This window comes from Silurus aristotelis, assembly GCF_946808225.1.
Source record: "Silurus aristotelis genome assembly, chromosome: 21".
Lineage (NCBI taxonomy): Eukaryota > Metazoa > Chordata > Actinopteri > Siluriformes > Siluridae > Silurus > Silurus aristotelis.
In genome coordinates this window covers 6,220,131-6,244,283 of record NC_139594.1, presented here as the reverse complement: position 1 = coordinate 6,244,283, position 24,153 = coordinate 6,220,131, and the positions used below count along the sequence as shown (strand labels likewise).

Genomic DNA, 24,153 nt, shown 5'->3' with positions numbered 1-24,153 from the left:
TCTGCTATAACTCAGTGTGTCATTTTCTTTTTATCACTGGACTGGTTTTTGTCCTCGAATAACCCAAGTTCTAAGCCGCCATTAACAAATGGAATGGATTAATGTCCTGACATAACTACCACAATTGGGAGTTCTCTTATTAGGTATGAAAACATGAAGAAAACCAACTAGTAAAATCAAATCTTTCATGTCAAAAGATGACTTTCAGCTATACTCATTGTCATTTAAGGCAACGTTGTATGCCAATGTTTGGTCAACAGCAGAACACACGATTGGTTGATTCTTCTTCTTTTTATTCTTCTTTACTATTATACTATTAACGAAATAAATACTACTACTGCCACTACTACTAATAATAAGACTTTTCCTTTTCCTTATCAGCAGTCAGTTGCAGGGATGCTGTTCAGATTCAGAAGCAGGGATGTTGTCAGTGTAGGTATATCTTTAGTGTTTAATTATTTTGTGTTAAATCTTTACTAATTTTATGTTTATTATTTGTTACATTTTTGTCTAAAACCACATTGCAAGAGTAACAGACAGATTTGAGTTTGATCAATGTTGTGCTCTAATTGGATGACACCATTAGCGTATGTGACTCTTGAAACATAATATTAAATGTTAATTTTGAGCAAGTGATACAATGCTTTGTTGCAGCAGTCAATCCAATAATAGCAGCATACATGCTTTGCCTCTAATAGAGTTAACTGTGAATAATACCTTGTTAAAATAAGAAAATGTTAACTAATAAACCTACCTTATGACATTCACTGTTGTCCTATTTCACCCAGTTATACATTTCTCCGACTCTTAATCTTTGCTTTTAATACATCGGCTTGTTTCTGTTTATGCAACCACATTTTATTTACAACAGCAAAAGCTAAACAAAATAAACATAACTTCAATCTTAGAATATATCATAAGAGGCAAAAAGAAGTAATGCTTACTTGAAGACTACCCTTTAGGTAAACAAATATTCAATATCAGTTTCTCACAACTCCAAACATTATACCACGCATGGTTGTATTTTTTGTATTTTTATACCATGCATGGCTTTTTTTAATCAGACCAAGAATTATTTAAAATGAAATCAGAATTAAATTGTCTAATCCTCTAGGAAAGAGAACATACAATGGATAAAGAAACTTTGTTCTTCTTTGTTTCAACTGCATTTTCTAGTAGTAACACCTTAAGATGCTAGTCATAGAGATCCCCGAAAGAATCACAATACTAAGATCATTGTTAAATTGTGGTTTGAGCAATATTATATTTTTTTTAGTCAAGACTTTTGTTTTCTTAAGGAGAAAATATAAACTTGAGGGATCCTGGATATAGAGTGTTTTGGTGAACTGTGATCTCGGGATAATGTCATCTCCCCACTCACACATGTTCACTCAGGTTTGTTGACTGTGGTGTGGTGGGTCTTTCTGAAGTCTTGCTGGAATCCTTACTTACACCCTGATTATAATACAGTGTCCTTAAACATGTAAGAAACAATTGAGAATGATTTTTTCTTTTCCCCTGTCACTCCTATATGCTCATTTTCTGTCTGTCTGTCTGTCTGTCTGTCTGTCTGTCTGTCTGTCTGTCTGTCTGTCTGTCTGTCTGTCTGTCTGTCTCTCTCTCTCTCTCTCTCTCTCTCTCTCTCTCTCTCTCTCTCTCTCTCTCTCTCTCTCTCTCTCTCTCTCTCTCTCCTTCTCTGTCAAGTTAAACATGCTCATGAGGTACAAGTGTCCGGTGTTCCTGTCTTTTTCTCCTCTTCGCATTTTTATAACAGCGCTCTATTTCTATTTTTTTTGAGGATATATTTGGACTGCAATTAATATCAACACTCTACTACAGTGGCATAGGGTTGAACTAATTCGCTCAAACAATGCATTTAAAGCAGACAATCATCATTATTAATACATAATTAATTAATAATAGTTGTTTGAACCATTTTCTTTATTTTTGTCATTGGTCAGAGGGGATATAGAACCAATCCTAATAGTTCTTACTCAGGGAACTCTGCCTACATGCATAAATTGACAAATAATTCAAACGGAATTGTCTCAAGCCACCAGTCTAATTATTCCCGACCGATCAAACACTTACTGCAAGTTCTTTGTACTTAATCTTAATAACACGATTTGGTTTTCACCTATTAATTTAGAAAACAAATGCTGCTGTAAAAGCTGAACAGCCCTAATTAATGTCACAACATACCTGAATTCGTCCTACCGGCATTTTTAGAGTGTAAATTGAGATTGCTAAAACCAATGCTGACACCTGAAACAAGGCATTGTGTCTTAAAGACAGAAGTTTTTATCAGTATATGTACTGTACAACAAATGCAGTGATACAATTCAGTGTTAATGTACGTTTAATATTAATGTTAAGACGCTGCAAATGAACACAGTCTTGGTGATTGTTGGAGGTTGGCTTTACTGTGGGGTGTGGCTCGTATATAAGAGACCTAGTCGTCTTCAAACCTTGTTTGATTTTTTTTACAGTAATTGAAACGCCGGTAAAGACCAAAATGAGTCTTACAGATATAGATAAATCCTTGGTAAAATCTTTCTGGGGTAAAATTTCCGGAAAGGTTGACGCAATTGGCCATGAGGCTCTAGTGAGGTAAGGTTACAAAATATAATTTTCTCATGCAAATCAACCAATGGTAAAAATATATATCGATTTGATATAAGAATATCAAAACACTCCGCCGTATGCACACCGATTTTTTCCCCCTTACCACAGAATGCTTCTTGTCTACCCTCAAACCAAAATCTATTTTGCTCATTGGCCAGACATTTCTCCTAAATCCGAGGCAGTAAAAAAGCATGGCAAAACCATAATGGCCGCACTGAACGATGCTGTGCATAAAATTGACGATCTTGTTGGTGGTCTGAGCGCCCTAAGTAAACTGCACGCATTCAAGTTGCGTGTGGAACCGGGAAATTTCAAGGTAAGTTGTAATCACAGCATTATACAATGCTTCACTCCAGAGAAGTTATCATTCATGTTTTTCTTCATTATCTTTCGTTTTAGATTTTATCTCACAACCTCCTCGTGGTTCTGGCCATCAAATTTCCTGCTGATTTCACTCCAGAGGTGCACATTGCTATGGACAAGTTTCTAGCCGCTGTTTCTGCAGCACTTGCTGAGAAATACAGATGAAGACGCAAAGATCACTGTGTTCAGATCACTTTGTGAATACATTTCAAATAAAATAAATAAATTCATTTATTAAAAAGAATGTCTAAACATGCTTGCTCCCGTTTAAGTGACAATGTAAATAATATATATAATAAATATCTAATAATATTAATAAATAAATATATGTATATAAACATTATTTATTTATTTATTTATTTATTTGTACTGTCGCATTTTTTCCATTTTATTTGTAAACAAATTGTGAATTAGAGATACGATATTTGAAACTAGCAAACTCTATAAAGAGTCTCAAAAAATAACCCTCTGTGTACCCTTTGAAACCATATTTTAGTATATTAGAATTTTCCTCCAATTTCCACTTTGGATTAAAAAATAAGAACTTGTGTATTATCGCCGAACACAGTTGTACACACTTCAGCACCACGCATGTAAACAGCAGCGACGCATTGTAGGATTGGTGGATGAACCTCTGTAAACACGAAGAAGACGCACTGTGGGCGTGTCTCTGTTTATTCAGGTCTGTGCGGCTGTAATGGCGAGTCGAGGCGAGAGCAAGACGAGTTTTGTGCTGGTCTCACTTAAATAAAATAGTGTTTAAAAATGACTTTGTGTTTAAGTCAGTTTTGTGTTTGTATAGACCATAACGCACAAAAGGGCCTTAATGGAACCATTAAAGAACATTCTTTAAAAAAGTAACTAAAAAGTTACTTTTAACAGTAACGCATTACTTTTTGGTGTAAATAATCAACAAAGTAACTAAGTTACTTTTTGAATGAAGTAAAGAGTAACTGTAACTAGTTACTATTTCTTAGTAACTAGTACAACACTGGTCATCATTAAACACCACTGGATGTTCAGTTGAGCTGATGATGATTGCTTCCTTGAAAATGCCACTTTTAAAAATTGCACAATCTACACGCGTTTTACATTTTGTTTGCTACAGAATAAAATACAACAGAATACAAAACAAAGAATGATTTTGATTTGATTTAATTTTATTTCATGTTCTTGTCAGAGCAAAAGATAATTCTGCTGTTTGCTTAGTGGTACTGCTTGCACAGAGCAGCAACGACAACATTCAGGAACTTCTGCCAAACCTCATGCACGTCAGGTGTGAAGACGGAGGGTCCGAACTTTGCGGCAAGAGTAACGGTGAGGCATTCAGCAAGAAGCTGAAAGTAGAAAGACAAAACGTCATAAGCAAAGAAAGACAATGCAGTCTGCCTTTAGTACTACATCTTATGTAGCAAACTGTAGCTCTTTAATTCTGCACTTATTTCAGTTTGACGTACCGTGAAGTTGCTGGGATCCACATGCAGTTTTTCAGAGTGAAGCTCACTCAGTTTAGCATAGATACCCTTAACGTTGTCCAAATGTTTCACAGCTTTATCCAGACCACCAACAACCACCTTTCCATGGGCAGCCACTTTGGGGTTTCCTAAGATGGCTGCGGCATTGGACAGATTACCAAAGGAAGCGAAGTACCTCTGGGTCCATGGATACACAATCAGAAGTCTGGAAAACAAGACAGACACATTCAAGTATAATATATATGTATTTTACATTGAAAGTTACATTTTGGAAAGTGTCTCGAATGTTTGGATAAGATGAGCATACCTGGCCAGAGCATGTGGTCCGATTTCATCAGGGTTGACCTTTCCCCAAACGTCAGCGATGACATGGCGCTCGTGGTCTGTCCAATGAACCATATTGATGCCTTAGTGAATTCTTGTTCTGAACGAATCTATTTTGCAGCGGGACCCTTTTTATGGACGGTGAAAATCCCCTTCCTGGATGAAAAGAAAATGTTGATTGGACGAGCTCAGTGGGCCGACTCAAAAAAGGTGTGCCAGTCATACAACCATTTTTGGCAAATAGTCGTATAATCAGGGCGTTTCAGTTTCTAGTTGTATGATGACGTAAGCAATTCTATTAAATGCTGTCAAAATACCATGTAGGCTTAGCTTTATTATTTTTAAAGATGCATTTATTTAAACAGAGCATAACGCCTAAAAAAAGAAAAGAAAAATCCAGTAATGAACGTGAATTTTTTTTTACTTTGGTTAAGTAAGCACTTTAAAATATTTACATATCTTTAAACATATAAATGTCAACATTATAAAAATAAATAGAACTGACAAATAAAAAAAATTTAAATAGTCACTTCCAGCAGAATTATTTTCAAATAAATGGCACACAAAAACATTCTTGTGTTAAACCTTTGCTGAATTCATATAACCTAAAATGCTAAATAACCGTAATAATAACAATAATAATAATCCTAATAATAATAACCATGATAATAAAAATAAAAATAATTACAGTTGTTATTGTTACGAGGTAGTAAAATTTGTTTTAGTTATTTTATTTTATTTTTTTCGAGGTATTTTTTTCTTGCAATAGATTTTTGTCTATTTTGGAGAAGATCCAAAGCTGACTGGGCAGTCTAAGAAAGAGGTGGAGTCTAGATATGGCAGGGTGTGTCTAATATCAGGCTCAATATAAAGAGGCATTCTTTACCAACATGCACAAAATTCTTTTCTTATCTTCATAGAGGTGAAAAACCGGACAAGTGCCGCAATGAGTCTCTCAGCTAAAGACCAAGCCGTCGTCAAAGACCTTTGGGGAAAGATCTCCTCAAAGTCTGATGAAATTGGCAGCGAGGCCCTTGGCAGGTAAATGAGCTGCTCTTACTTTCTGGACAACTAAATATTTTGGTACATGAGTCCCTACTGAAAAATATGCGCCTTATATTCTTGATGTTTTTCTGCAGGCTGTTCGAGGTTTATCCTCAGACTAAGACCTACTTCTCTCACTGGTCTGATCTTCATCCCGGATCTGCCCAAGTGAGGAAGCATGGAGCCACAATTTTAAAGGCAGTTGGAGATGCTGTGGGCCATGTCAGCGATCTTAAAGGAGCTCTTAGCTCTCTGAGCGAGCTGCACGCTTTCAAGCTCCGTGTTGATCCTGCTAATTTCAAGGTAAGGAAAAGACTGTAGATGCGAATTTTTATTGTATTTTTCTATTATTTAATTTCAAATAGACTAAATGAGATGTTTGTTTTACTCCATGGTAGCTCCTGGCCCACACTCTTCAGGTCAGCATTGCCCTGCTCTTCCCCGCGGAATTCACTCCCGAAGTTCAGGTGTCTTTTGACAAGTTTCTCCAGAACCTGGGCTTTGCTCTGTCTGAGAAATACCGCTAAATGGAGCACCAGTTTCAGAAGACATCATTTTAAATGACCTCCATGAATTATGTTGACAATAAACATAACTAAACAATAACAATTGTGTTGTCTTATTTATACGGATGAACTAAGATTCTATGAAATGTATGAGTGATCCTCTAAAACATAATGATTGCACCCTCAGAAAATCGGAAGTTATATTTCTACCAAAAGTATTAAACGTAAAATGTTTCCAATAAACGAACAAATCATTCAACGAGAAAGCAAAAAGCACCATTAAACAAAAAACAAACAAACTCAGTGACAAAAATGTTGCATAGCCTTTAAAAAAATTGTGGCATATTTTTAATAGTTAAATGGAAAATTGGAAAACTGTTTAAAGAAATACCGCTTATTTGAAGACCGTGTTACGTTTTTGCCAGTAGATTTATTGTTTTCATATTCAGCCTGGGTTCTTATTTCCCACTGAATATTTTTGTACATTTATTAGAACAGTTACGTTCAATATTTTGGCACAAATATATAAAATATAAATGATTCCTTGGGGTCTTGTCTTTATAAAAAAAATTGTCAATATGTTTGCTGCAATTCTATACATTTTTATATAATATATGATTTTCTTTAATATAGAAATACTGATGCATCTAAAAAAGTACTGTCATAAAATATTTATATTCATATATATTTTTTCCATGTCAATTTTGTTTAGCACATCAGACTAGCTTGCAAACAAGTTAAGCTAAGAATGCCTTTAACTGGAGTTTAAACTGGTTGCACTTTAAAAATAAATAAATAAATAAATAAATAAATAAATAAATAAACAAAACAAACAAATAAATAAATAAATGTATTAATAAATAAATACATGTATTAATTAATTAAATATTTATTTAATTAATTAATAATTGTATATACACAGTGAGGAAAATAAGTATTTAAACATCCTGCTATTTTGCAAGTTCTCCCACTTAGAAATCATGGAGGGGTCTGAAATTGTCATCGTAGGTGCATGTCCACTGTGAGAGGCATAATCTAAAAAAAAAAATCCAGAAATCACAATATATGATTTAAAAAAAAATATTTATTTGTATGATACAGCTGCAAATAAGTATTTGAACACCTGAGAAAGTCAATGTTAATATTTGGTACAGTAGCCTTTGTTTGCAATTACAGAGGTCAAACGTTTCCTGTAGTTTTTCACCAGGTTTGCACACACTGCAGGAGGGATTTTGGCCCACTCCTCCACACAGATCTTCTCTAGATCAGTCAGGTTTCTGGCCTGTCGCTGAGAAACACGGAGTTTGAGCTCCCTCCAAAGATTCTCTATTGGGTTTAGGTCTGGAGACTGGCTAGGCCACCCCAGAACCTTGATATGCTTCTTACAGAGCCACTCCTTGGTTATCCTGGCTGTGTGCTTCGGGTCATTGTCATGTTGGAAGACCCAGCCTCGACCCATCTTCAATGCTCTAACTGAGAGAAGGAGGTTGTTCCCCAAAATCTCGCAATACATGGCCCCGGTCATCCTCTCCTTAATACAGTGCAGTCGCCCTGTCCCATGTGCAGAAAAACACCCCCAAAGCATGATGCTACCACCCCCATGCTTCACAGTAGGGATGGTGTTCTTGGGATGGTACTCATCAATCTTCTTCCTCCAAACACGTTTAGTGGAATTATGACCCAAAAGTTCTATTTTGGTCTCATCTGACCACATGACTTTCTCCCATGACTCCTCTGGATCATCCAAATGGTCATTGGCAAACTTAAGACGTGCCTGGACATGTGCTGGTTTAAGCAGGGGAACCTTCCGTGCCATGCATGATTTCAAACCATGACATCTTAGTGTATTACCAACCGTAACCTTGGAAACGGTGGAGCTCTTTTCAGGTCATTGACCAGCTCCTCCCGTGTAGTTCTGGGCTGATTTCTTACCTTCCTTAGGATCATTGAGACCCCACGAGGTGAGATCTTGCATGGAGCCCCAGTCCGAGGGAGATTGACAGTCATGTTTAGCTTCTTCCATTTTCTAATGATTGCTCCAACAGTGGACCTTTTTTCACCAAGTTGCTTGGCAATTTCCCCGTAGCCCTTTCCAGCCTTGTGGAGATGTACAATTTTGTCTCTAGTGTCTTTGGACAGCTCTTTGGTCTTGGCCATGTTAGTAGTTGGATTCTTACTGATTGTATGGGGTGGACAGGTGTCTTTATGCAGCTAACGACCTCAAACAGGTGCATCTAATTTAGGATAATAAATGTAGTGAAGGTGGACATTTTAAAGGCAGACTAACAGGTCTTTGAGGGTCAGAATTCCAGCTGATAGACAGGTGTTCAAATACTTATTTGCTGCTGTATCATACTAATAAATAGTTTAAAAATCATATATTGTGATTTCTGGATTTATTTATTTTTTTAGATTATGTCTCTCACAGTGGACATGCACCTACAATGACAATTTCAGACCCCTCCATGATTTCTAAGTGGGAGAACTTATATATATAAAATAGCAAAATAGCAGGGTGTTCAAATACTTATTTTCCTCACTGTATAGATAAGATAAGATAAGATAAGATAAGATAAGATAAGATAAGATAAGATAAGATTTCCCCACAGTGGGGAAATTTCTTTGTTACAGCAGCATGAAAAAAAAAAATTAAATAAATGCAAATATATAAAAGAATAGTCGAATAAGACATGCTATAATATTACAAGTATATACACAACACAATATATAAATACAGATGAGGGAAAGTACGTATTGCAGGTTGTATTGCACACAGGTGGTATTGCACGTATTGCAGGTAAGATTGCACACAGTAGTATTATTAAATAGTAAAACAGTAAAAACAGTAACTATTACACCATTTAACAGTAATAGCAGTGTGTATTTTGGTTAATGGTTTACTGGGAGCAGCTTTTATTGTACAGTCTAATAGCAGCAGGAAGAAAAGACCTTCTGTATCGCTCCTTCAGACACTTAGGATGTAACAGTCTGTCACTGAAGGAGCTGCTCAACGAGGTAACAGGTTCATACAGGGGATGGGAGGCGTTCTGCAGTAATGATGATAGTTTTGCTACCATCCTCCTTTCTCCCACCTCCTGTACAGTGTCCAGGGGAATCCCCAGGACTGAGCTGGCCTTCCTGATCAGCTTGTCCAGTCTCTTCCTGTCTGCAGTAGAGATGCTGCTACCCCAGCAGACCACTCCATAGAATATGGCTGATGCCACAACAGAGTCAAAAAAGGTCTTCAGTAGCTCTCCCTGCACTCCAAAAGACCTTAGTCTCCTCAGCAGAAAGAGTCTGCTCTGCCCTATATATATATATATATATATATATATATATATATATATATATATATATATATATATATATATATATATATATATATATATATATATATATATATATATATATATATATATAAAGAATTGATATACTGCTTTTGTTGCTTTTAGTTGTACAGCTCTTTATTGTACTGTATTATTCCGATATACTGTAATCACAACAGTGTATGTGTAGTTATATAGAAAAGTAATAACACTGATTATTTAAGTTATTGAACGGAATTTGTCAACACACACACACACACACACACACACACACACACACACACACACACACACACACACACACACACAGGCACGACCTTTGCCATTTTTGACAATTTTGTCATTGTGTAAAGTAGATGGCATAAATACAGTCAAGCATTTTCCAGCATTTATGGCAGGATCGCATTAAAGTTTTTGCATGCAAAAGTTTTGTTAAGTATATTTTAAGGAAAAGGTTAAGCCTATTTACACAAGGAATTAAACTTTGCAATAGTCTTCCTGACAGTGTTCGTGTTTCAGACACACTCTCCCAATTTAAGTGCGGATTAAAAATCTTTTTAGCAAAGTCTACACATAACACACACAACATCATAATCTTGTGCTCCAGAACATCTGATCACATGCACATTAACAACTTCTGCTGTTAATATAATGAACAGTAGCTACGCTAATTCCTCTCCACTGCTTCTCTTTTTTTCCCCATCCCGAGGCATCCTGAGGTTGCACCAGCTCCAGTCACGTCCCACCTCATGAAGATTGTGGACCTTTAAAGGAGTAGGTGCCTGCAAACATCCTGAACCATCTAGAGACGTACCAGCACCAGGTTTCTTCCTCATAACATCTAAGGGAGTTTTTCCTCGCCACAGTCGCCACGGCTGCTCATCAGGGATAAATACACACCATTCACCTTAACTGTTAAATTCTGTAAAGCTGCTTTGACACAATGTCTGTTGTGAAAAGCGCTATAGAAATAAACTTGACTTGACTTGACACAGGGCACTATGTGTATAACACAGCTAACAAAACGTTTTATAAAGAAAATACGAGATCCTGCAGTCATATAAATAATTACATAAATAATTAGCTTCAATAATTTTGCTACAAAAAATTTTAAATAGGGTTTTATTTGACATCTTTTATAGCAAAATCGAAAAGTTTTTAATTTGATTTATGTAACTATATCGCTCATAGTAACCTATTATCTAATCTTGTTTCCCTCACAAGTAAGTAATCATAAATATTGTATTTTTTTTTCATTTGATCAATTTTACACCAAAATATAAAGAGTAAAAGTGACCTGCTTTGGCACTATACTGAAGGGCAAAAGCTTTATGATTCAATAAAAAATAATAATATATATATAAAAAAATACGATTTTTACAATATTGTAATTGCAAGTCCACACTAAACATACATACATAAGGGATTTTCAGTTCTTTCTCTGGGGAAATAACAGAATTATTGATAACTCTTTTATTAGACTGAGTTAGGGAACATTTATAAAAGCAACAAGCAACGATTACACAGTTAAAGTATAGAGATGTACATGCATAGTGTCATTTATATATATATATATTTTTATTAATTTTATTTTTTATATATTGAGTGGCTTATCTATCTATCTATCTATCTATCTATCTATCTATCTATCTATCTATCTATCTATCTATCTATCTATCTATCTATCTATCTATTGATTATTATGTATTTGTCAATTAATTTATTAATTAATTAATTAATTAATTAATTAATTAATTTATTTATTTATTTATTTATTTATTTATTTATTTATTTATTTATTTATTTATTTATTTATTTGTTTGTCTGTTTGTTTGTTTGTTTTTGAAGATCAAAACCCAGGCTTAATTTCTCATTTCTTTCAAAAGTAAATCATCAGCAAACTTTACTAAATGTACAAGTGAACCAATACTTTTTTTTATAAACGCGTTTTGCATTTTGTAGTTCGCTTTCAATAGAATACAAAACAAAGAATACGTGTAATTCATCTTTTATTTCATGTTCTTGTCAGAGCAAAAGATCTGGACATCTTTATATTCTGCTGTTTGCTGTTTTAGTGGTACTGCTTGCTCAGAGCAGCAACGACAACATTCAGGAACTTCTGCCAAACCTCATGCACTTCAGGTGTGAAGACGGAGGGTCCGAACTTTGCGGCAAGAGTAACGGTGAGGCATTCAGCAAGAAGCTGAAAGTAGAAAGACAAAACGTCATAAGCAAAGAAAAATGATGCAGACTGCCTTTAATGATATGTAGTAAACGGAATCTCTTTAATTCTGCACTTATTTCAGTTTGACGTACCTTGAAGTTGTCGGGATCCACATGCAGTGTTTCAGAGTGAAGCTCACTCAGCTTAGCATAGATACCCTTAACGTTGTCCAAATTCTTCACAGCTTTTTCCAGACCACCAAGAACCACCTTTCCATGGGCAGCCACTTTGGGGTTTCCTAAGATGGCTGCGGCATTGGACAGATTACCAAAGGAAGCGAAGTACCTCTGGGTCCATGGATACACAATCAGAAGTCTGGAAAACAAGACAGACACATTCATGTATGCGATAGCTACAGTTTACATCGAAAGAGAAATTTTGGAAAGTGTCTCGAATGTTTGGATAAGATGAGCATACCTGGCCAGAGCATGTGGTCCGATTTCATCAGGGTTGACCTTTCCCCAAACGTCAGCGATGATATGGCGCTCGTGGTCTGTCCAATGAACCATATTGATGCCTTAGTGAATTCTTTGGATTCTTACTCAAAACCTGTTCTGAACGAATCTATACCTATTGTGCAGGCTGACTCTTTTTATTGACGCTGAAAAGCTCCTGCCTGGACTGAAGGAAAAAGCTGATTGGACGAGCTCAGAAAGTGCGCAAGCGTCATGAAGATCGGCGACGTGCCAATCATCCAACAGTTTTTGGCTGACAGTAGTGTAGTTAGGGCGTTTTCCTTTCTCGCCATCTGCATGAGGAGATTATACTGTATACAGTAAAACTACAGTCAGATGTATTTTATAGCTTATTTAACCTACTTAAAAAATTTACATATTATATTTGTTAAATATCAATAAACCAATTTATTTAGGACAACATAAGCCTGAAAATCTCAGACGATCACATCCCTTGGTTCCATTAGTATTTAGTTGAAAACACAAATATCAAACAGTACAGTTAAAGAAACAGAATATAATTCGATTATTTTAAAAATGTATTTAAATCTATATTTAAAGACTTAAACAATACTGTACTTTTTTACTTCCTATTTTTATAATAATAATAATTATAATACTATTATATAATATAATATATATTATTATTATAACATATTAATATAATATATTATTATTATTAATGATAATATTAACAATAAATTATAATATTAATAATATAATATTATAATATATTCTACTATTAATAATATAATATAATATATATTATTATTATTATATATTAATATTATAATATATTATTAATGTTATAATTAAGAATAATATTTCTCACCTTATTTTCTATGCAGTATTATAATTTTTTTAGTAATGTTCGACAATTTGCTTGGGCTTACAAATTACACGAAAAGTTATCTGAGGTCATCTTTCTAAGCGTTTTGGAGAAGATCCAAAGCTGACTGGGCAGTCTAAGAAAGAGGTGGAGTCTAGATATGGCAGGGTGTGTCTAATATCAGGCTCAATATAAAGAGGCATTCTTTACCAACATGCACAAAATTCTTTTCTTATCTTCATAGAGGTGAAAAACCGGACGAGTGCCGCAATGAGTCTCTCAGCTAAAGACCAAGCCGTCGTCAAAGACCTTTGGGGAAAGATCTCCTCAAAGTCTGATGAAATTGGCAGCGAGGCCCTTGGCAGGTAAATGAGCTGCTCTTACTTTCTGGACAACTAAATATTTTGGTACATGAGTCCCTACTGAAAAATATGCACCTTATATTCTTGATGTTTTTCTGCAGGCTGTTCGAGGTTTATCCTCAGACTAAGACCTACTTCTCTCACTGGTCTGATCTTCATCCCGGATCTGCCCAAGTGAGGAAGCATGGAGCCACAATTTTAAAGGCAGTTGGAGATGCTGTGGGCCATGTCAGCGATCTTAAAGGAGCTCTTAGCTCTCTGAGCGAGCTGCACGCTTTCAAGCTCCGTGTTGATCCTGCTAATTTCAAGGTAAGGAAAAGACTGTAGATGCGAATTTTTATTGTATTTTTCTATTATTTAATTTCAAATAGACTAAATGAGATGTTTGTTTTACTCCATGGTAGCTCCTGGCCCACACTCTTCAGGTCAGCATTGCCCTGCTCTTCCCCGCGGAATTCACTCCCGAAGTTCAGGTGTCTTTTGACAAGTTTCTCCAGAACCTGGGCTTTGCTCTGTCTGAGAAATACCGCTAAATGGAGCACCAGTTTCAGAAGACATCATTTTAAATGACCTCCATGAATTATGTTGACAATAAACATAATTAAACAATACACAACTGTCTGGTTTATTTATTCAGTTTAACAAATATTTAATCTTAATTTTTGCACATATATACCTTTAAACTAAAATATACAAAGATGTAAGTTATACTCCATAGAATTACACTGAATCTATAAACAACAAGGAATTTTTTTTTGCTAACATTTGTCTTTCATTTTTTGCTAAACATGATAAACGAAATACTTCACACAATCAATGGAACGTCTGGCGGCGCAATGATAAACCATGATAATAGAAAACTGTCAGCCATAATAACAATTAAATAAAAACCCAATAGGACATTTTCAGAGGGTCTTCATGTGCAATGCAGTACACATGGCTTTAGATCATAGTGCAGTCAGGTTAGATTGGGTTGCTATGATTGACCATAGTATTAACAGTTTTATCAAAGGAAATATTTTTATTAAGATTTTACTGATCATTATCTATGAATAAAATATGTATTAAAAATCCCAAAATACTATTAGCATTTAATACCATGCATTTACATGATGCAGTTTAAATGTCAGGAGCAGAAAATGACTATGAAAAGCTCAAATGAGTATAAACTCTTGCAGAATGTAAATACTGAATGTCAAACTGAAATAGTCTCAAATAAAGACATCAGTGCATTGCTACATAAATAAATAAATAAATAAATAAATAAATAAATATTTGATCCACTTTTAAAGTGGTAAATAAGGAAAGAATATATATTTTTGTGGAAAATATTATATAATATTATATATCTTCCACAAACATGCAAATAAGAAGCTTTAATTGCATGATTTCACTGTTAATAAAAATAAATACTTTTCTTAAAAAAAAAAAGGTTTTCTTTTGCTACATAGGACCTTAAACGTCTAATCCAAAACTAGCATGGGAGGCACGTTTAAAGCATGAGATGATATATTAAAATACCTGCCACAGGTTCTGCTAAGACGCTCAGATACAAAGCCCAGATGATACACAACAAAAAGAAATGTCAGACTGTAGGAAAACAACATGTCCAGCCTAGAATAAAAACATTTTTGTTTTTATTAAAAGAAAATTTTCCCAAATTTTGCAAGACTTCTTAAAATAAACTTCAGATGAGCGGATTTTCCTTATTACCCAAAAGTATGTCTGTCTGTCTGTCTGTCTGTCTGTCTGTCTGTCTGTCTGTCTGTCTGTCTAATTGATTGTTTTTGAGGATGGCGTTCAAAACCACCGTTCACAAATTCTTTCTATAGCATTCCTTCTCAGTTTCTCTGCAGATTTTGATAATGAATAAACTTTCTTTCGGCTTCTTCCATTAGGGGTCGCCACAGCGGATCATCCGTACTCATGATCCGCATGTTCGATTTGGCACATGTTTTTACGCTGGATGCCCTTCCTAACGCAACCCTCCCCATTTATCCGGGCTAATGAATAATACTACTTTCTTTCGGCTTCTTCCTTTAGGGGTCGCCACAGCGGATCCTCCGCACGTTTGATTTGGCACGTTTTACGCTGGATGCCCTTCCTAACGCAACCCTCCCCAATTTATCCGGGCTTGGGACCGGCACTGAGAGAGGCCGGGGATGGTTTCTATAAATACTTCAAACTGTTTTAAAACTTCAAACTGTAGGTTTTGAATGCCATCCTCAAAAACAATCAATTAGATAGACAGAAAAAAAAATGTGCAAGCCGAATAAACAAGTCCACTATATATACTTGTTTATTCGGCTTGCACATTTTTTTTTCTGTCTATCTAATTGATTATATATTTATATAGTGGACTTGTTTATTCGGCTTGCACATTTTTTTTTACACATATACATGAATGTGAAATAATAGGCAGGACGTACACTAGGGTATATATAAATACACATACATAAAATAGTAGTGCAGATGTATGTAAGGGACAATATGTGAAGAGAATGAGGAGTATAAAAAGTACAATATGCAATATGTACATTGTATGTATAATTGTACATAAGTTATATACAGTGTCTATTCAGTGATCTAACAGTGTTGTGTAGGGTTGATGGTAGATGGAAAAAAGCTGTCCCTGAACCTGCTGGTTCTGGTGCGTATGTTCCTGTATCTCCTTCTTAATGGAAGGAGGTCAAACAGTTTGTGACTGGGATGTGAAGAGTCCTTGATGATGTTGTGAGCTCTGCGCAGCAACTGCCTTGGTAAAGGTCTTAATGGCAGGTAGTTGGGTACACACAGTGGAGCCTACGTATACCATACAGTGATGGAATTTGCCAGGATGATGCAGTGGTAAAAACTTGTTCGAATCCCTGGAGACAGCCTTCTTAAGACTCCTCAAGAAGAACAGGTGCTGTTGTGCCTTCCTAACCACAGCTGAAGTGTTCTGGTGATTAGTTCTGAACTGAGATGTAAACTCTTAAGAGCTTAAAGCTAGAGAAACTCTCTACCTCAGTTCCATTGATGTAGACTGAGAAGTGTGTCCTGCTGTTAGATTTCTGCAAGTCCACCATGAGCTCTTTAGTCTTCATGGCGTTGAGGGTCAGGTTGTTGCACACCATGCTGTCAGGCTTCAGATTTCTTCCCTGTAGGCCAATTTGTCGTTGTTGCTGATCTGGCCACGGTGGTGTGATCTGCATACTTGAAGACGTTGAAGTTATGCAGAGCAGCACGGTTATGGGTGAACAGGTAGTAGAGTAGTGGACTCAGAACAGAATCAGCTCAGAATGAGGGTTGAGAACACCTGTACAAGGTTTCAGTTTGTCCAGACCAGCTGCCTTGCGTTCATCCACTAAGCATCTGCTAAATGCTGAATATACATCTATTGTTGGTAGTGAAAGTGGACTGTGTGCAGTAGTAGAGTATAATGGTCTGGATGCCTTTCCTCATGCGTCTGGAGTCAGAGATGTGGAAGTGTTCTTCTATGTGGATTTTAATCAGACTATTCAGCATTTAACTAATAGATGTTTCCCAATTCTAGTAAGCAGTCTTAAGAGCATATATTTTAGTTTTTAAAGTTAAGAAAAATCTCACAAGGTTTGGACTTTGGATAATTTTTTTTTTTTATTAACCGCTGATATAAGCACTGGAACTGGAAAGATTCAGAGGAAATGTACAATATTACAGGCATTGAATCTCCAAGAGTAACGAAGAGTAAAAAATTTCTATGCACATTTCTGTTCATATTTGATGTCCACCGTTTACACAGAAACGGTCTCCCTGGACTGATGGAAAATGTTTACTGGACAAACTCAGATAGAGGGCAGGCTCGAAAAAGATCAGCTGTGTGCTAATCATCCAACCGTTTTGGCTAATGCTTTGGCGTTTTCTTTTAATATGACGGTGTTAAAATACCAAGTATTACCAACCACCAAAAAAAATAACAAGTAGCATTTTTTTTTTTTTTTAAATAAAACAGACTATTAATAAAATAAACAATGATAATAAATAAGAAAGCTTCAAAGCACGAAATGATTTTGGTTCAGTAAATACATATTGATATAGTTGACAGTGTAGTGCATCAAACCGTAAATATATCACATATATTTTTAATATAAACGTTAACATTATAAAAAACAAAAAACAGAAATTTATAATTAAGGTAAAACTTAGGATAAATTCAAAACTAATCCCAAAGTATGCTAAATAATACTGGTTTAATTTTAATTATGAAATTTAAAAAAATATAAATATTTTTTTATTATTATTTCTTTTTTAAATATTTTTTCTATGCAAGATATTTGAGCCCACACACGATCAGACAAACACAAATAATTTTAGGCAAAACTACGCGGCAATTTTTCCAACATTTGGTTTAGTAGAGTTTTTTTGCGGTGAGGGAAGACATGCTGGTAGTTGGTTTGAAAAAGGCCGATGTAGAGGAATGTGGGCTTTGGAGACAGATGATACGCTGTGGCGACCCCTAATGGCAGCAAAAAAAAAAAGAAGAATATTGAATGTAATTGCTAAATATTGGGATGCTTTAAAAAAGACTAATAATTTGAGGAAGAAAAATTATTTTAATAACTTAAACCTTTCCCAGTAAGGATAAGGTAAGTGTTGTTGTTTGTTTTGCAACTTAGCCACTAGAGGGGGAAATTAGCTTATATTAATGATTAAAAATCTATTAATTTCCAAATAAGTACATTTGCAGAGGTAGCAAAAGTACACACATCCTTCACGCAAGTAGAAGTACAGATACTTATTTTTTAAAAGACTCCAGTAAAAGTTAAAGCTGACTATACTTTTTCACTCAAGTTAAAATAAAGAAGTTTGGGCTCTGACTTGTACTTAGGTAAAAAGTAGCCATTACTACTACCTGTTTTAGTGTCACGCTGGTAGCTGGACCTCACATTATAAGAGAGTAATACAAAAGAATATCACATTTTGCTACCTATTGAATGTATCCAGGCTGAACAACCACCATATTGAACGGAAGCAGAGCAAGCTCAGTAAAGTACTGATATCAAAAAAATCTACATAAGTACAGAAATTTAGTATTTGTACTTCATCACTTCCCGTCTCTGTAAATGTATGATGTTATTTTAAAAACGGAAGCTCTTGACAGCAGAAAGATCTCGTACTTTTAAAGGGATTCATTTACTCTTAGATCAGTTTATCCTCTACTCTGAGAATGTATCAAGAGACAATAACCTGATCATCAATATTTATATAATTGGGAGTAGATTATATTAAAGATGCAACTAAGATTGTAAGGGAGCTCCTGTTTGGTATAAATGCTGTTTGATCAGGGCGAATAAGTTTGTCAATTACAGAACCGAGCCTAAAGGCTCTGGCATGGAGTTTAAATGGAGTTTGAAGGCTCTGGCATGGAGAAGCTGGTACTGGATCTGTGATGATCACAAATGTTGAGCTCAGTAGCTCCTAGTTTTATAACCATAATGACTGTATAAGACGGTAGAAAGAACATTACTTATAATCTTATACTCCAGTGCTCATGTTAGTTTTCTCTCTCTCCAGTGTTCTGTATTGTTGAAAGATTTATGATCAAACTCTTTATGATCAATGATCAACTCTTGATGTCACCCAAATGAGGATGAGTTCCCCTTTTGAGTCTGGTTTCTCTCTTCTTATTCATCTCTATGGCTGGATTTTCTCTATCCAATTTACAGTGTATCCAGAAATCCACATTTTTTATAATGTTTTTTACAGTCTTATTCCAAAATGGATTAAATTCATTAATTGTTTCATGATAGTTTTGGTAGACGACTCATCTTAAAAACTGAACAACTGTGCCTCTGTATAATGTCTTATTTCTCAACACATGGTCCTAAAACAATCCCAGTTGACTGGAACATCATTTATGTCACACAATCTTTGCAAATTGTGTGAATTTTGGGAAAGAAAATGATCACTAACATCTGAGGGTGATAAACACAGCTTCTGCAGTAAAGCACATCCATAAACAGAAGCATAATGTTGATAAGAGATTTTCATTATAATTTGCAGAGTGTATGGTGATAAAAACTATTTTTGAAAATGTTCTTCCTTATGTGTAATAATAATGAATAATAAAAATAACTGATAATAAAAAGTTTGCAATGATATAACATTTAGCAACTGCTAGCAATCTTATAATGTGGAACATTATTTTCAGTTTTATGTTCAACTCTTATGTTTATACAATAGAAAAGAGCCCAGGGAGACTTCAGGAATAATAACCGTAATTTTGTGAGGTTGAATGCACAGTAGTGACATTACATATTAGGGGGACAGTAGGTGATGTAGCTATTGTTTCTCCATGCAAGGAGGACATGGACAGTGCCAAAGAATTGAACATGAGAAAAATGCACTGTAATAGTCTGTATTTTGAGGTAGCTAACATGACTGCTTAATACATCAAAGCAAAACTATAAATACACTTCAATGAAAGATCCTGATGCATCTATTTCAGACTGTTTCTTTTAAAATCTTTTGCTCAGGTTCTTAGTTATAATGGGCATAATATCCAGTGAAAAGGAAGCAAAGACAGGGCACACAAAGGCAAACAGTTTAACATTTAACATCAACATTAGTGGTATTTTGGGCAGAGGAGACAGATTGGGTAACCACAAGCACACTTGTGTTACATGGCAAGGTTGAACAGTATCAGTATTTTCATTATGTCGAACGTGTCTGTAGTTTCTCAGCTGGTTGATTGATTTAATCAAGCATGTAAAAATGTAATTTATAAGTGATATCTGATGAGATGTTTAGCTAAAGGAATATTCAGCAAAAAAACAGAGTACTTCTATATTGAATCTGATCACTCTTCAATACAATTCAACGTATTGCCTCTGGCTTTTTCAATTGCCATCATTAAAACTGAAGCAGCTGATTTTGTGAAAACGAATATACGTCTTTCTCACAACCTTTGGCCACTATATGTATTTGTTTGGTCAAAATAAATCTTCAATCCAATCAATTATTAAATTTCTTGCATCTAAACAAAAGGAAAAGGCATGTGTACATAGAAAATGATAAAACACCAGGTGTTTCCAAACTTTTGACAGCCACTGTAGTATAGTATTGTAGTATAATTGAACCTACATTTGTTTATATAAGGTCAATTATTTAAAGGGCACTGTACAAATTTACTAAATTGATTTCCATTCAGCATATCTAAATTACATATTATTGAAATAGTTTTTGAATTTATATCATTATAATAGAGAATTCAACAGCAATAAAACAGAACATTGTTATTTTAATGCATTTTATTTTATTGCTTAGGCCTTTACTTTCATTCTGAATGTTACCATTTCCAAAGATATTAACTCAATTTAATGCTGTATGAACACTGTATATTATGCTAAATCTTTTACAGATAAACATTTTGGCTTAAGTAAAATATATGAATATTATAGCTGTTTAAATTAAAAGGTTTTGGCCCATAATATCTAATACTTAACTCGGTCAGATATTATATAAAACACTAAACATGCTTGACAAAGTTGACAAAGCTGAGACATGCTTTAGTATTTGATGTGTTGGAAGCGAGAACCAGATGTTTAATAAATGCATTCAGCTAAACTCATTATAATTTTGACAAAAAAAAAAATTGATGTGTGTTTGATGCAGGCTGTGTTTGGAATAAAACTAAAATATTGACTTGCGTTGAAGGGTTTTATTATGAATGTAAATCACATCGAGATTCCACATAATACACATTACAAAAGCACTTCATACTTGTTAGTCTTGTATGTAAGCTGTGCGTGTTAAAATTTAGATTTTGCTTTTCTATAAACTTTGTTCTAAATGTAAAATAAACCCACGTTGATAATTAAATACAGAGCTTCAGAAAAGACATAACATAGAATAAAATTTTTTACTAACAGAACAAAATTATTTTGGTTTTATTTAGATCAGTCAAGAAAATTTTAAATGTCTGAGAAAGAGATTGTGCGTGTGGTGGTCTCTGTTCTGGTCTCTGCAGAGGGGTTTATCTGTACTTCTCGGAGAGGGCCAGGGACACTGCAGCAAGAAACTTATCCATAGACACGTGTACGTCAGGAGTAAAGTCAGTGGGGAACAGGATGGCCAGAACCACAAGCAAATTGTGTGAGAGGATCTAGAAGAAGAAACAACAAAATTCAAGCATGTTGTGGCACAGGATCTACTTACAGGTAAAACAGGATTGAATTATTACAGAGCATTAAGATGAACCTGCCTTGAAGTTGGCTGGATCAACACGCAGCTGGTAAGCGTGCAGCTCGCTTAGGCTGAGCATCCCGCTGGTCAGATCATCGATTTTGTTGACAGCCACTTCCACACCAGACATTACAGTCTTTCCGTGCTTCTTCAACTGGGCAGAGTCGAAGCTCATGTCCGTCCAATGGGTAAAGTAGGTTTTGGTCTGAGGGTAAACAGTCAGCATCCTGTGTAGGCACATTGGGGGAAAGTTAATCATATAAAAAGGGAAAATTAATTGAAATGAAGAGCAAAAAGAGAAAGTTCTAAAGCACCTACCTGTACAGAGCCTGGCTACCGATTTCCTCAGCCTTTGGGGAGATCTTGTCCCAGAAGGCTTTGATGGCAGCTTTGTCCTTGGCAGAGAGACTCATGGTTTCAGAGTGGTCTTGACTTCTGTAAACTGCTTCAAAACGAATCACTCTTTTATACAAGGGCATGAAGTTGGCACACCCCAGACCCTCCTCAAAATATAACAACTCAGACTCCTTTCACAGATGAAGATTAGACAGCACGTCTACTGACTGTGATAGATAACATTCACGCCTGACAGGAAACAAGTGCTGATTCAACAAAAAAAAAATTCACATGTAACCTAATGAAATGTTTGAAAGACAACAGGAACAGCATCTGAAAATTTTAAATGGACAATTTCATTTTCTTGAGATATATAAAAACGTTTCTTGCACAGATGTTTTATTTTGCTTCCACCAATAAACTATAGAAATATGCAGTTACATGAATCACAAACTACACTAGAAATATTAGAGCCAAAGTCGTTGGGGAAAAGCATAACATTTCTTATATGTAGAACATTTCCAGAACATTTGTGATCAAAAACGTATACAATTGTAGAAGTCCCTAAGTAACCAATTAAAGATCCTTTTTCTTGTAATAAAGGACTTAGTAATATATGTTAAAACGATTTCTATGAATGGTACAACACTTATCTTATTTAACGCCCAACATGTGTCTGTCACCATAAACTGGGAGGAGTGGTAACATGCATATATAAGCTGGGGATCAAGTTGGGGATGTTTGTGTCTAAGAGTCTGTGTTCATCAAAAAATTCCAAAAAAAAAAGCAGCATCATGGTTGAGTGGACAGATTTTGAGCGCACTACCATCCAGAACATCTTTTCCAAGATCGATCATAGTGCAGTCGGTCACCAGGCACTGACAAGGTAGATTTCAAATCATCACCTTTAACATTTATTTTCTTACTTGTTCTAAATGTGAAACTTATTGTTTCTTTTGAATGTGTCTCTCAGATGTTTGGTGGTGTATCCATGGACCCAGAGGTATTTTGCTAAATTTGGAAACTTGTACAACGCCGCTGCGATCATGGGAAATCCCAATGTTGCTGCACACGGCTTGACGGTGATGCGTGGTCTGGAGAACGCAGTGAAGAACCTGGACAACATTAAAGGCACTTTCTCCGAGTTGGGTGTGCTGCACTCTGAAAAACTACACGTAGATCCTGATAACTTCAGGGTGCGTCTTATTTTTTTTTAATTTATAAGACATTATAAATTACCTTATCTATACTGTTGGTAGTTAATTAATTGTTGATTAATGAGCCTATACTGGTTATCTTTTCTGTTACTTATCCTGTGTTTATTCTTCATCCTCTGCTTCCTCCTATAGCTGCTGGCTGACTGCATTACCATTGTAGTTGGCGCTACTCTGGGTAGCAGCTTCACTGCTGAAGTGCAGGCAGCTCTGCATAAGTTCCTGGCGGTCATCGTCTCCGCACTCGTCCAACAGTACCATTAAATACTGGAACTACTCCATACATGTGAAAACAAATAAATGTCTAAATTATAAAACCTTATTTACTCGAATGTTTTTTTCCCCACCATTTTGCTACATTGCTTCAGTTCATTGATGTGTAAGTGCATTGGTTTTGTGCTCAGCTCTTTAAACATCTTGCAACAGCAGATCACAGAGGTCTGGTCATGGTCATGTATATCAATTCTGGTCCATCTTAAGCTGAAGAGTTGAACACATCATGTAGAACATCTTCATAAACTTCATCCTTAACAATCCAATATAGTATAAAAATGATAAACTAACTACTGTCGTTTTTCAAATTGCAAATTTTTTTTTATTTTATAAATAATGATTATTAGCAAAGTGCTGCAAAAAATACACAAATGTATTTTCTTCATATGATGATGATAGTGATAATATAATAATAATAATGATGATGATGATGGTGATGATGATTATTATTAGTTGTTGTTGTAGAACTGTAGCTGTATTAAACATAACACAAGGTGGTAAATAAACGTCTTAAAAAAACTGCTTTTTGACGCTTTATTTATTTATTGAAATCATTCAGTTGCTCAGTAAAGATGACAAAACCAAATCTCAT

General features: G+C 35.2%; 7 protein-coding genes across 7 annotated transcripts; 4 read left to right on the top strand and 3 right to left on the bottom strand.

Annotated features, from left to right (window-relative positions):
• Positions 1-2,139: 2,139 nt before the first annotated feature.
• Positions 2,140-3,326, top strand: LOC310716289 (hemoglobin cathodic subunit alpha-like). The gene is made up of 3 exons (XM_083523311.1): positions 2,140-2,610; positions 2,734-2,941; positions 3,025-3,326. Exons 1-3 carry the CDS (start codon positions 2,516-2,518, stop codon positions 3,151-3,153), a joined length of 432 nt encoding a protein of 143 aa, XP_083379437.1. The 5' UTR covers positions 2,140-2,515; the 3' UTR covers positions 3,154-3,326.
• Positions 3,327-4,130: 804 nt separating this feature from the next.
• On the bottom strand, positions 4,131-5,005 carry LOC310716283 (hemoglobin subunit beta). Its single transcript, XM_083523305.1, has 3 exons — positions 4,771-5,005; positions 4,446-4,668; positions 4,131-4,325 (listed from the first exon to the last, which is right to left on the bottom strand). Exons 1-3 carry the CDS (start codon positions 4,860-4,862, stop codon positions 4,194-4,196), a joined length of 447 nt encoding a protein of 148 aa, XP_083379431.1. The 5' UTR covers positions 4,863-5,005; the 3' UTR covers positions 4,131-4,193.
• Positions 5,006-5,656: 651 nt separating this feature from the next.
• Positions 5,657-6,440, top strand: LOC310716287 (hemoglobin subunit alpha-like). The gene is made up of 3 exons (XM_083523309.1): positions 5,657-5,828; positions 5,927-6,134; positions 6,230-6,440. The coding sequence occupies exons 1-3, from the start codon at positions 5,734-5,736 to the stop codon at positions 6,356-6,358; spliced, it is 432 nt and encodes a 143-aa protein (XP_083379435.1). The 5' UTR covers positions 5,657-5,733; the 3' UTR covers positions 6,359-6,440.
• A 5,215-nt stretch (positions 6,441-11,655) lies between these two features.
• Positions 11,656-12,650, bottom strand: LOC310716284 (hemoglobin subunit beta-like). The gene is made up of 3 exons (XM_083523306.1): positions 12,305-12,650; positions 11,980-12,202; positions 11,656-11,866 (listed from the first exon to the last, which is right to left on the bottom strand). Exons 1-3 carry the CDS (start codon positions 12,394-12,396, stop codon positions 11,735-11,737), a joined length of 447 nt encoding a protein of 148 aa, XP_083379432.1. The 5' UTR covers positions 12,397-12,650; the 3' UTR covers positions 11,656-11,734.
• Positions 12,651-13,371: 721 nt separating this feature from the next.
• Positions 13,372-14,149, top strand: LOC310716288 (hemoglobin subunit alpha-like). The gene is made up of 3 exons (XM_083523310.1): positions 13,372-13,536; positions 13,635-13,842; positions 13,938-14,149. The coding sequence occupies exons 1-3, from the start codon at positions 13,442-13,444 to the stop codon at positions 14,064-14,066; spliced, it is 432 nt and encodes a 143-aa protein (XP_083379436.1). The 5' UTR covers positions 13,372-13,441; the 3' UTR covers positions 14,067-14,149.
• A 7,125-nt stretch (positions 14,150-21,274) lies between these two features.
• On the bottom strand, positions 21,275-22,359 carry LOC310716282 (hemoglobin embryonic subunit alpha-like). The gene is made up of 3 exons (XM_083523304.1): positions 22,057-22,359; positions 21,758-21,965; positions 21,275-21,658 (listed from the first exon to the last, which is right to left on the bottom strand). Exons 1-3 carry the CDS (start codon positions 22,215-22,217, stop codon positions 21,530-21,532), a joined length of 498 nt encoding a protein of 165 aa, XP_083379430.1. The 5' UTR covers positions 22,218-22,359; the 3' UTR covers positions 21,275-21,529.
• Positions 22,360-22,868: 509 nt separating this feature from the next.
• On the top strand, positions 22,869-23,797 carry LOC310716286 (hemoglobin subunit beta-2-like; the record flags this gene model as incomplete). Its single annotated transcript, XM_083523308.1, has 3 exons — positions 22,869-22,960; positions 23,048-23,270; positions 23,424-23,797. 3 exons carry the CDS (start codon positions 22,869-22,871, stop codon positions 23,550-23,552), a joined length of 444 nt encoding a protein of 147 aa, XP_083379434.1. The 3' UTR covers positions 23,553-23,797.
• Positions 23,798-24,153: the final 356 nt, after the last annotated feature.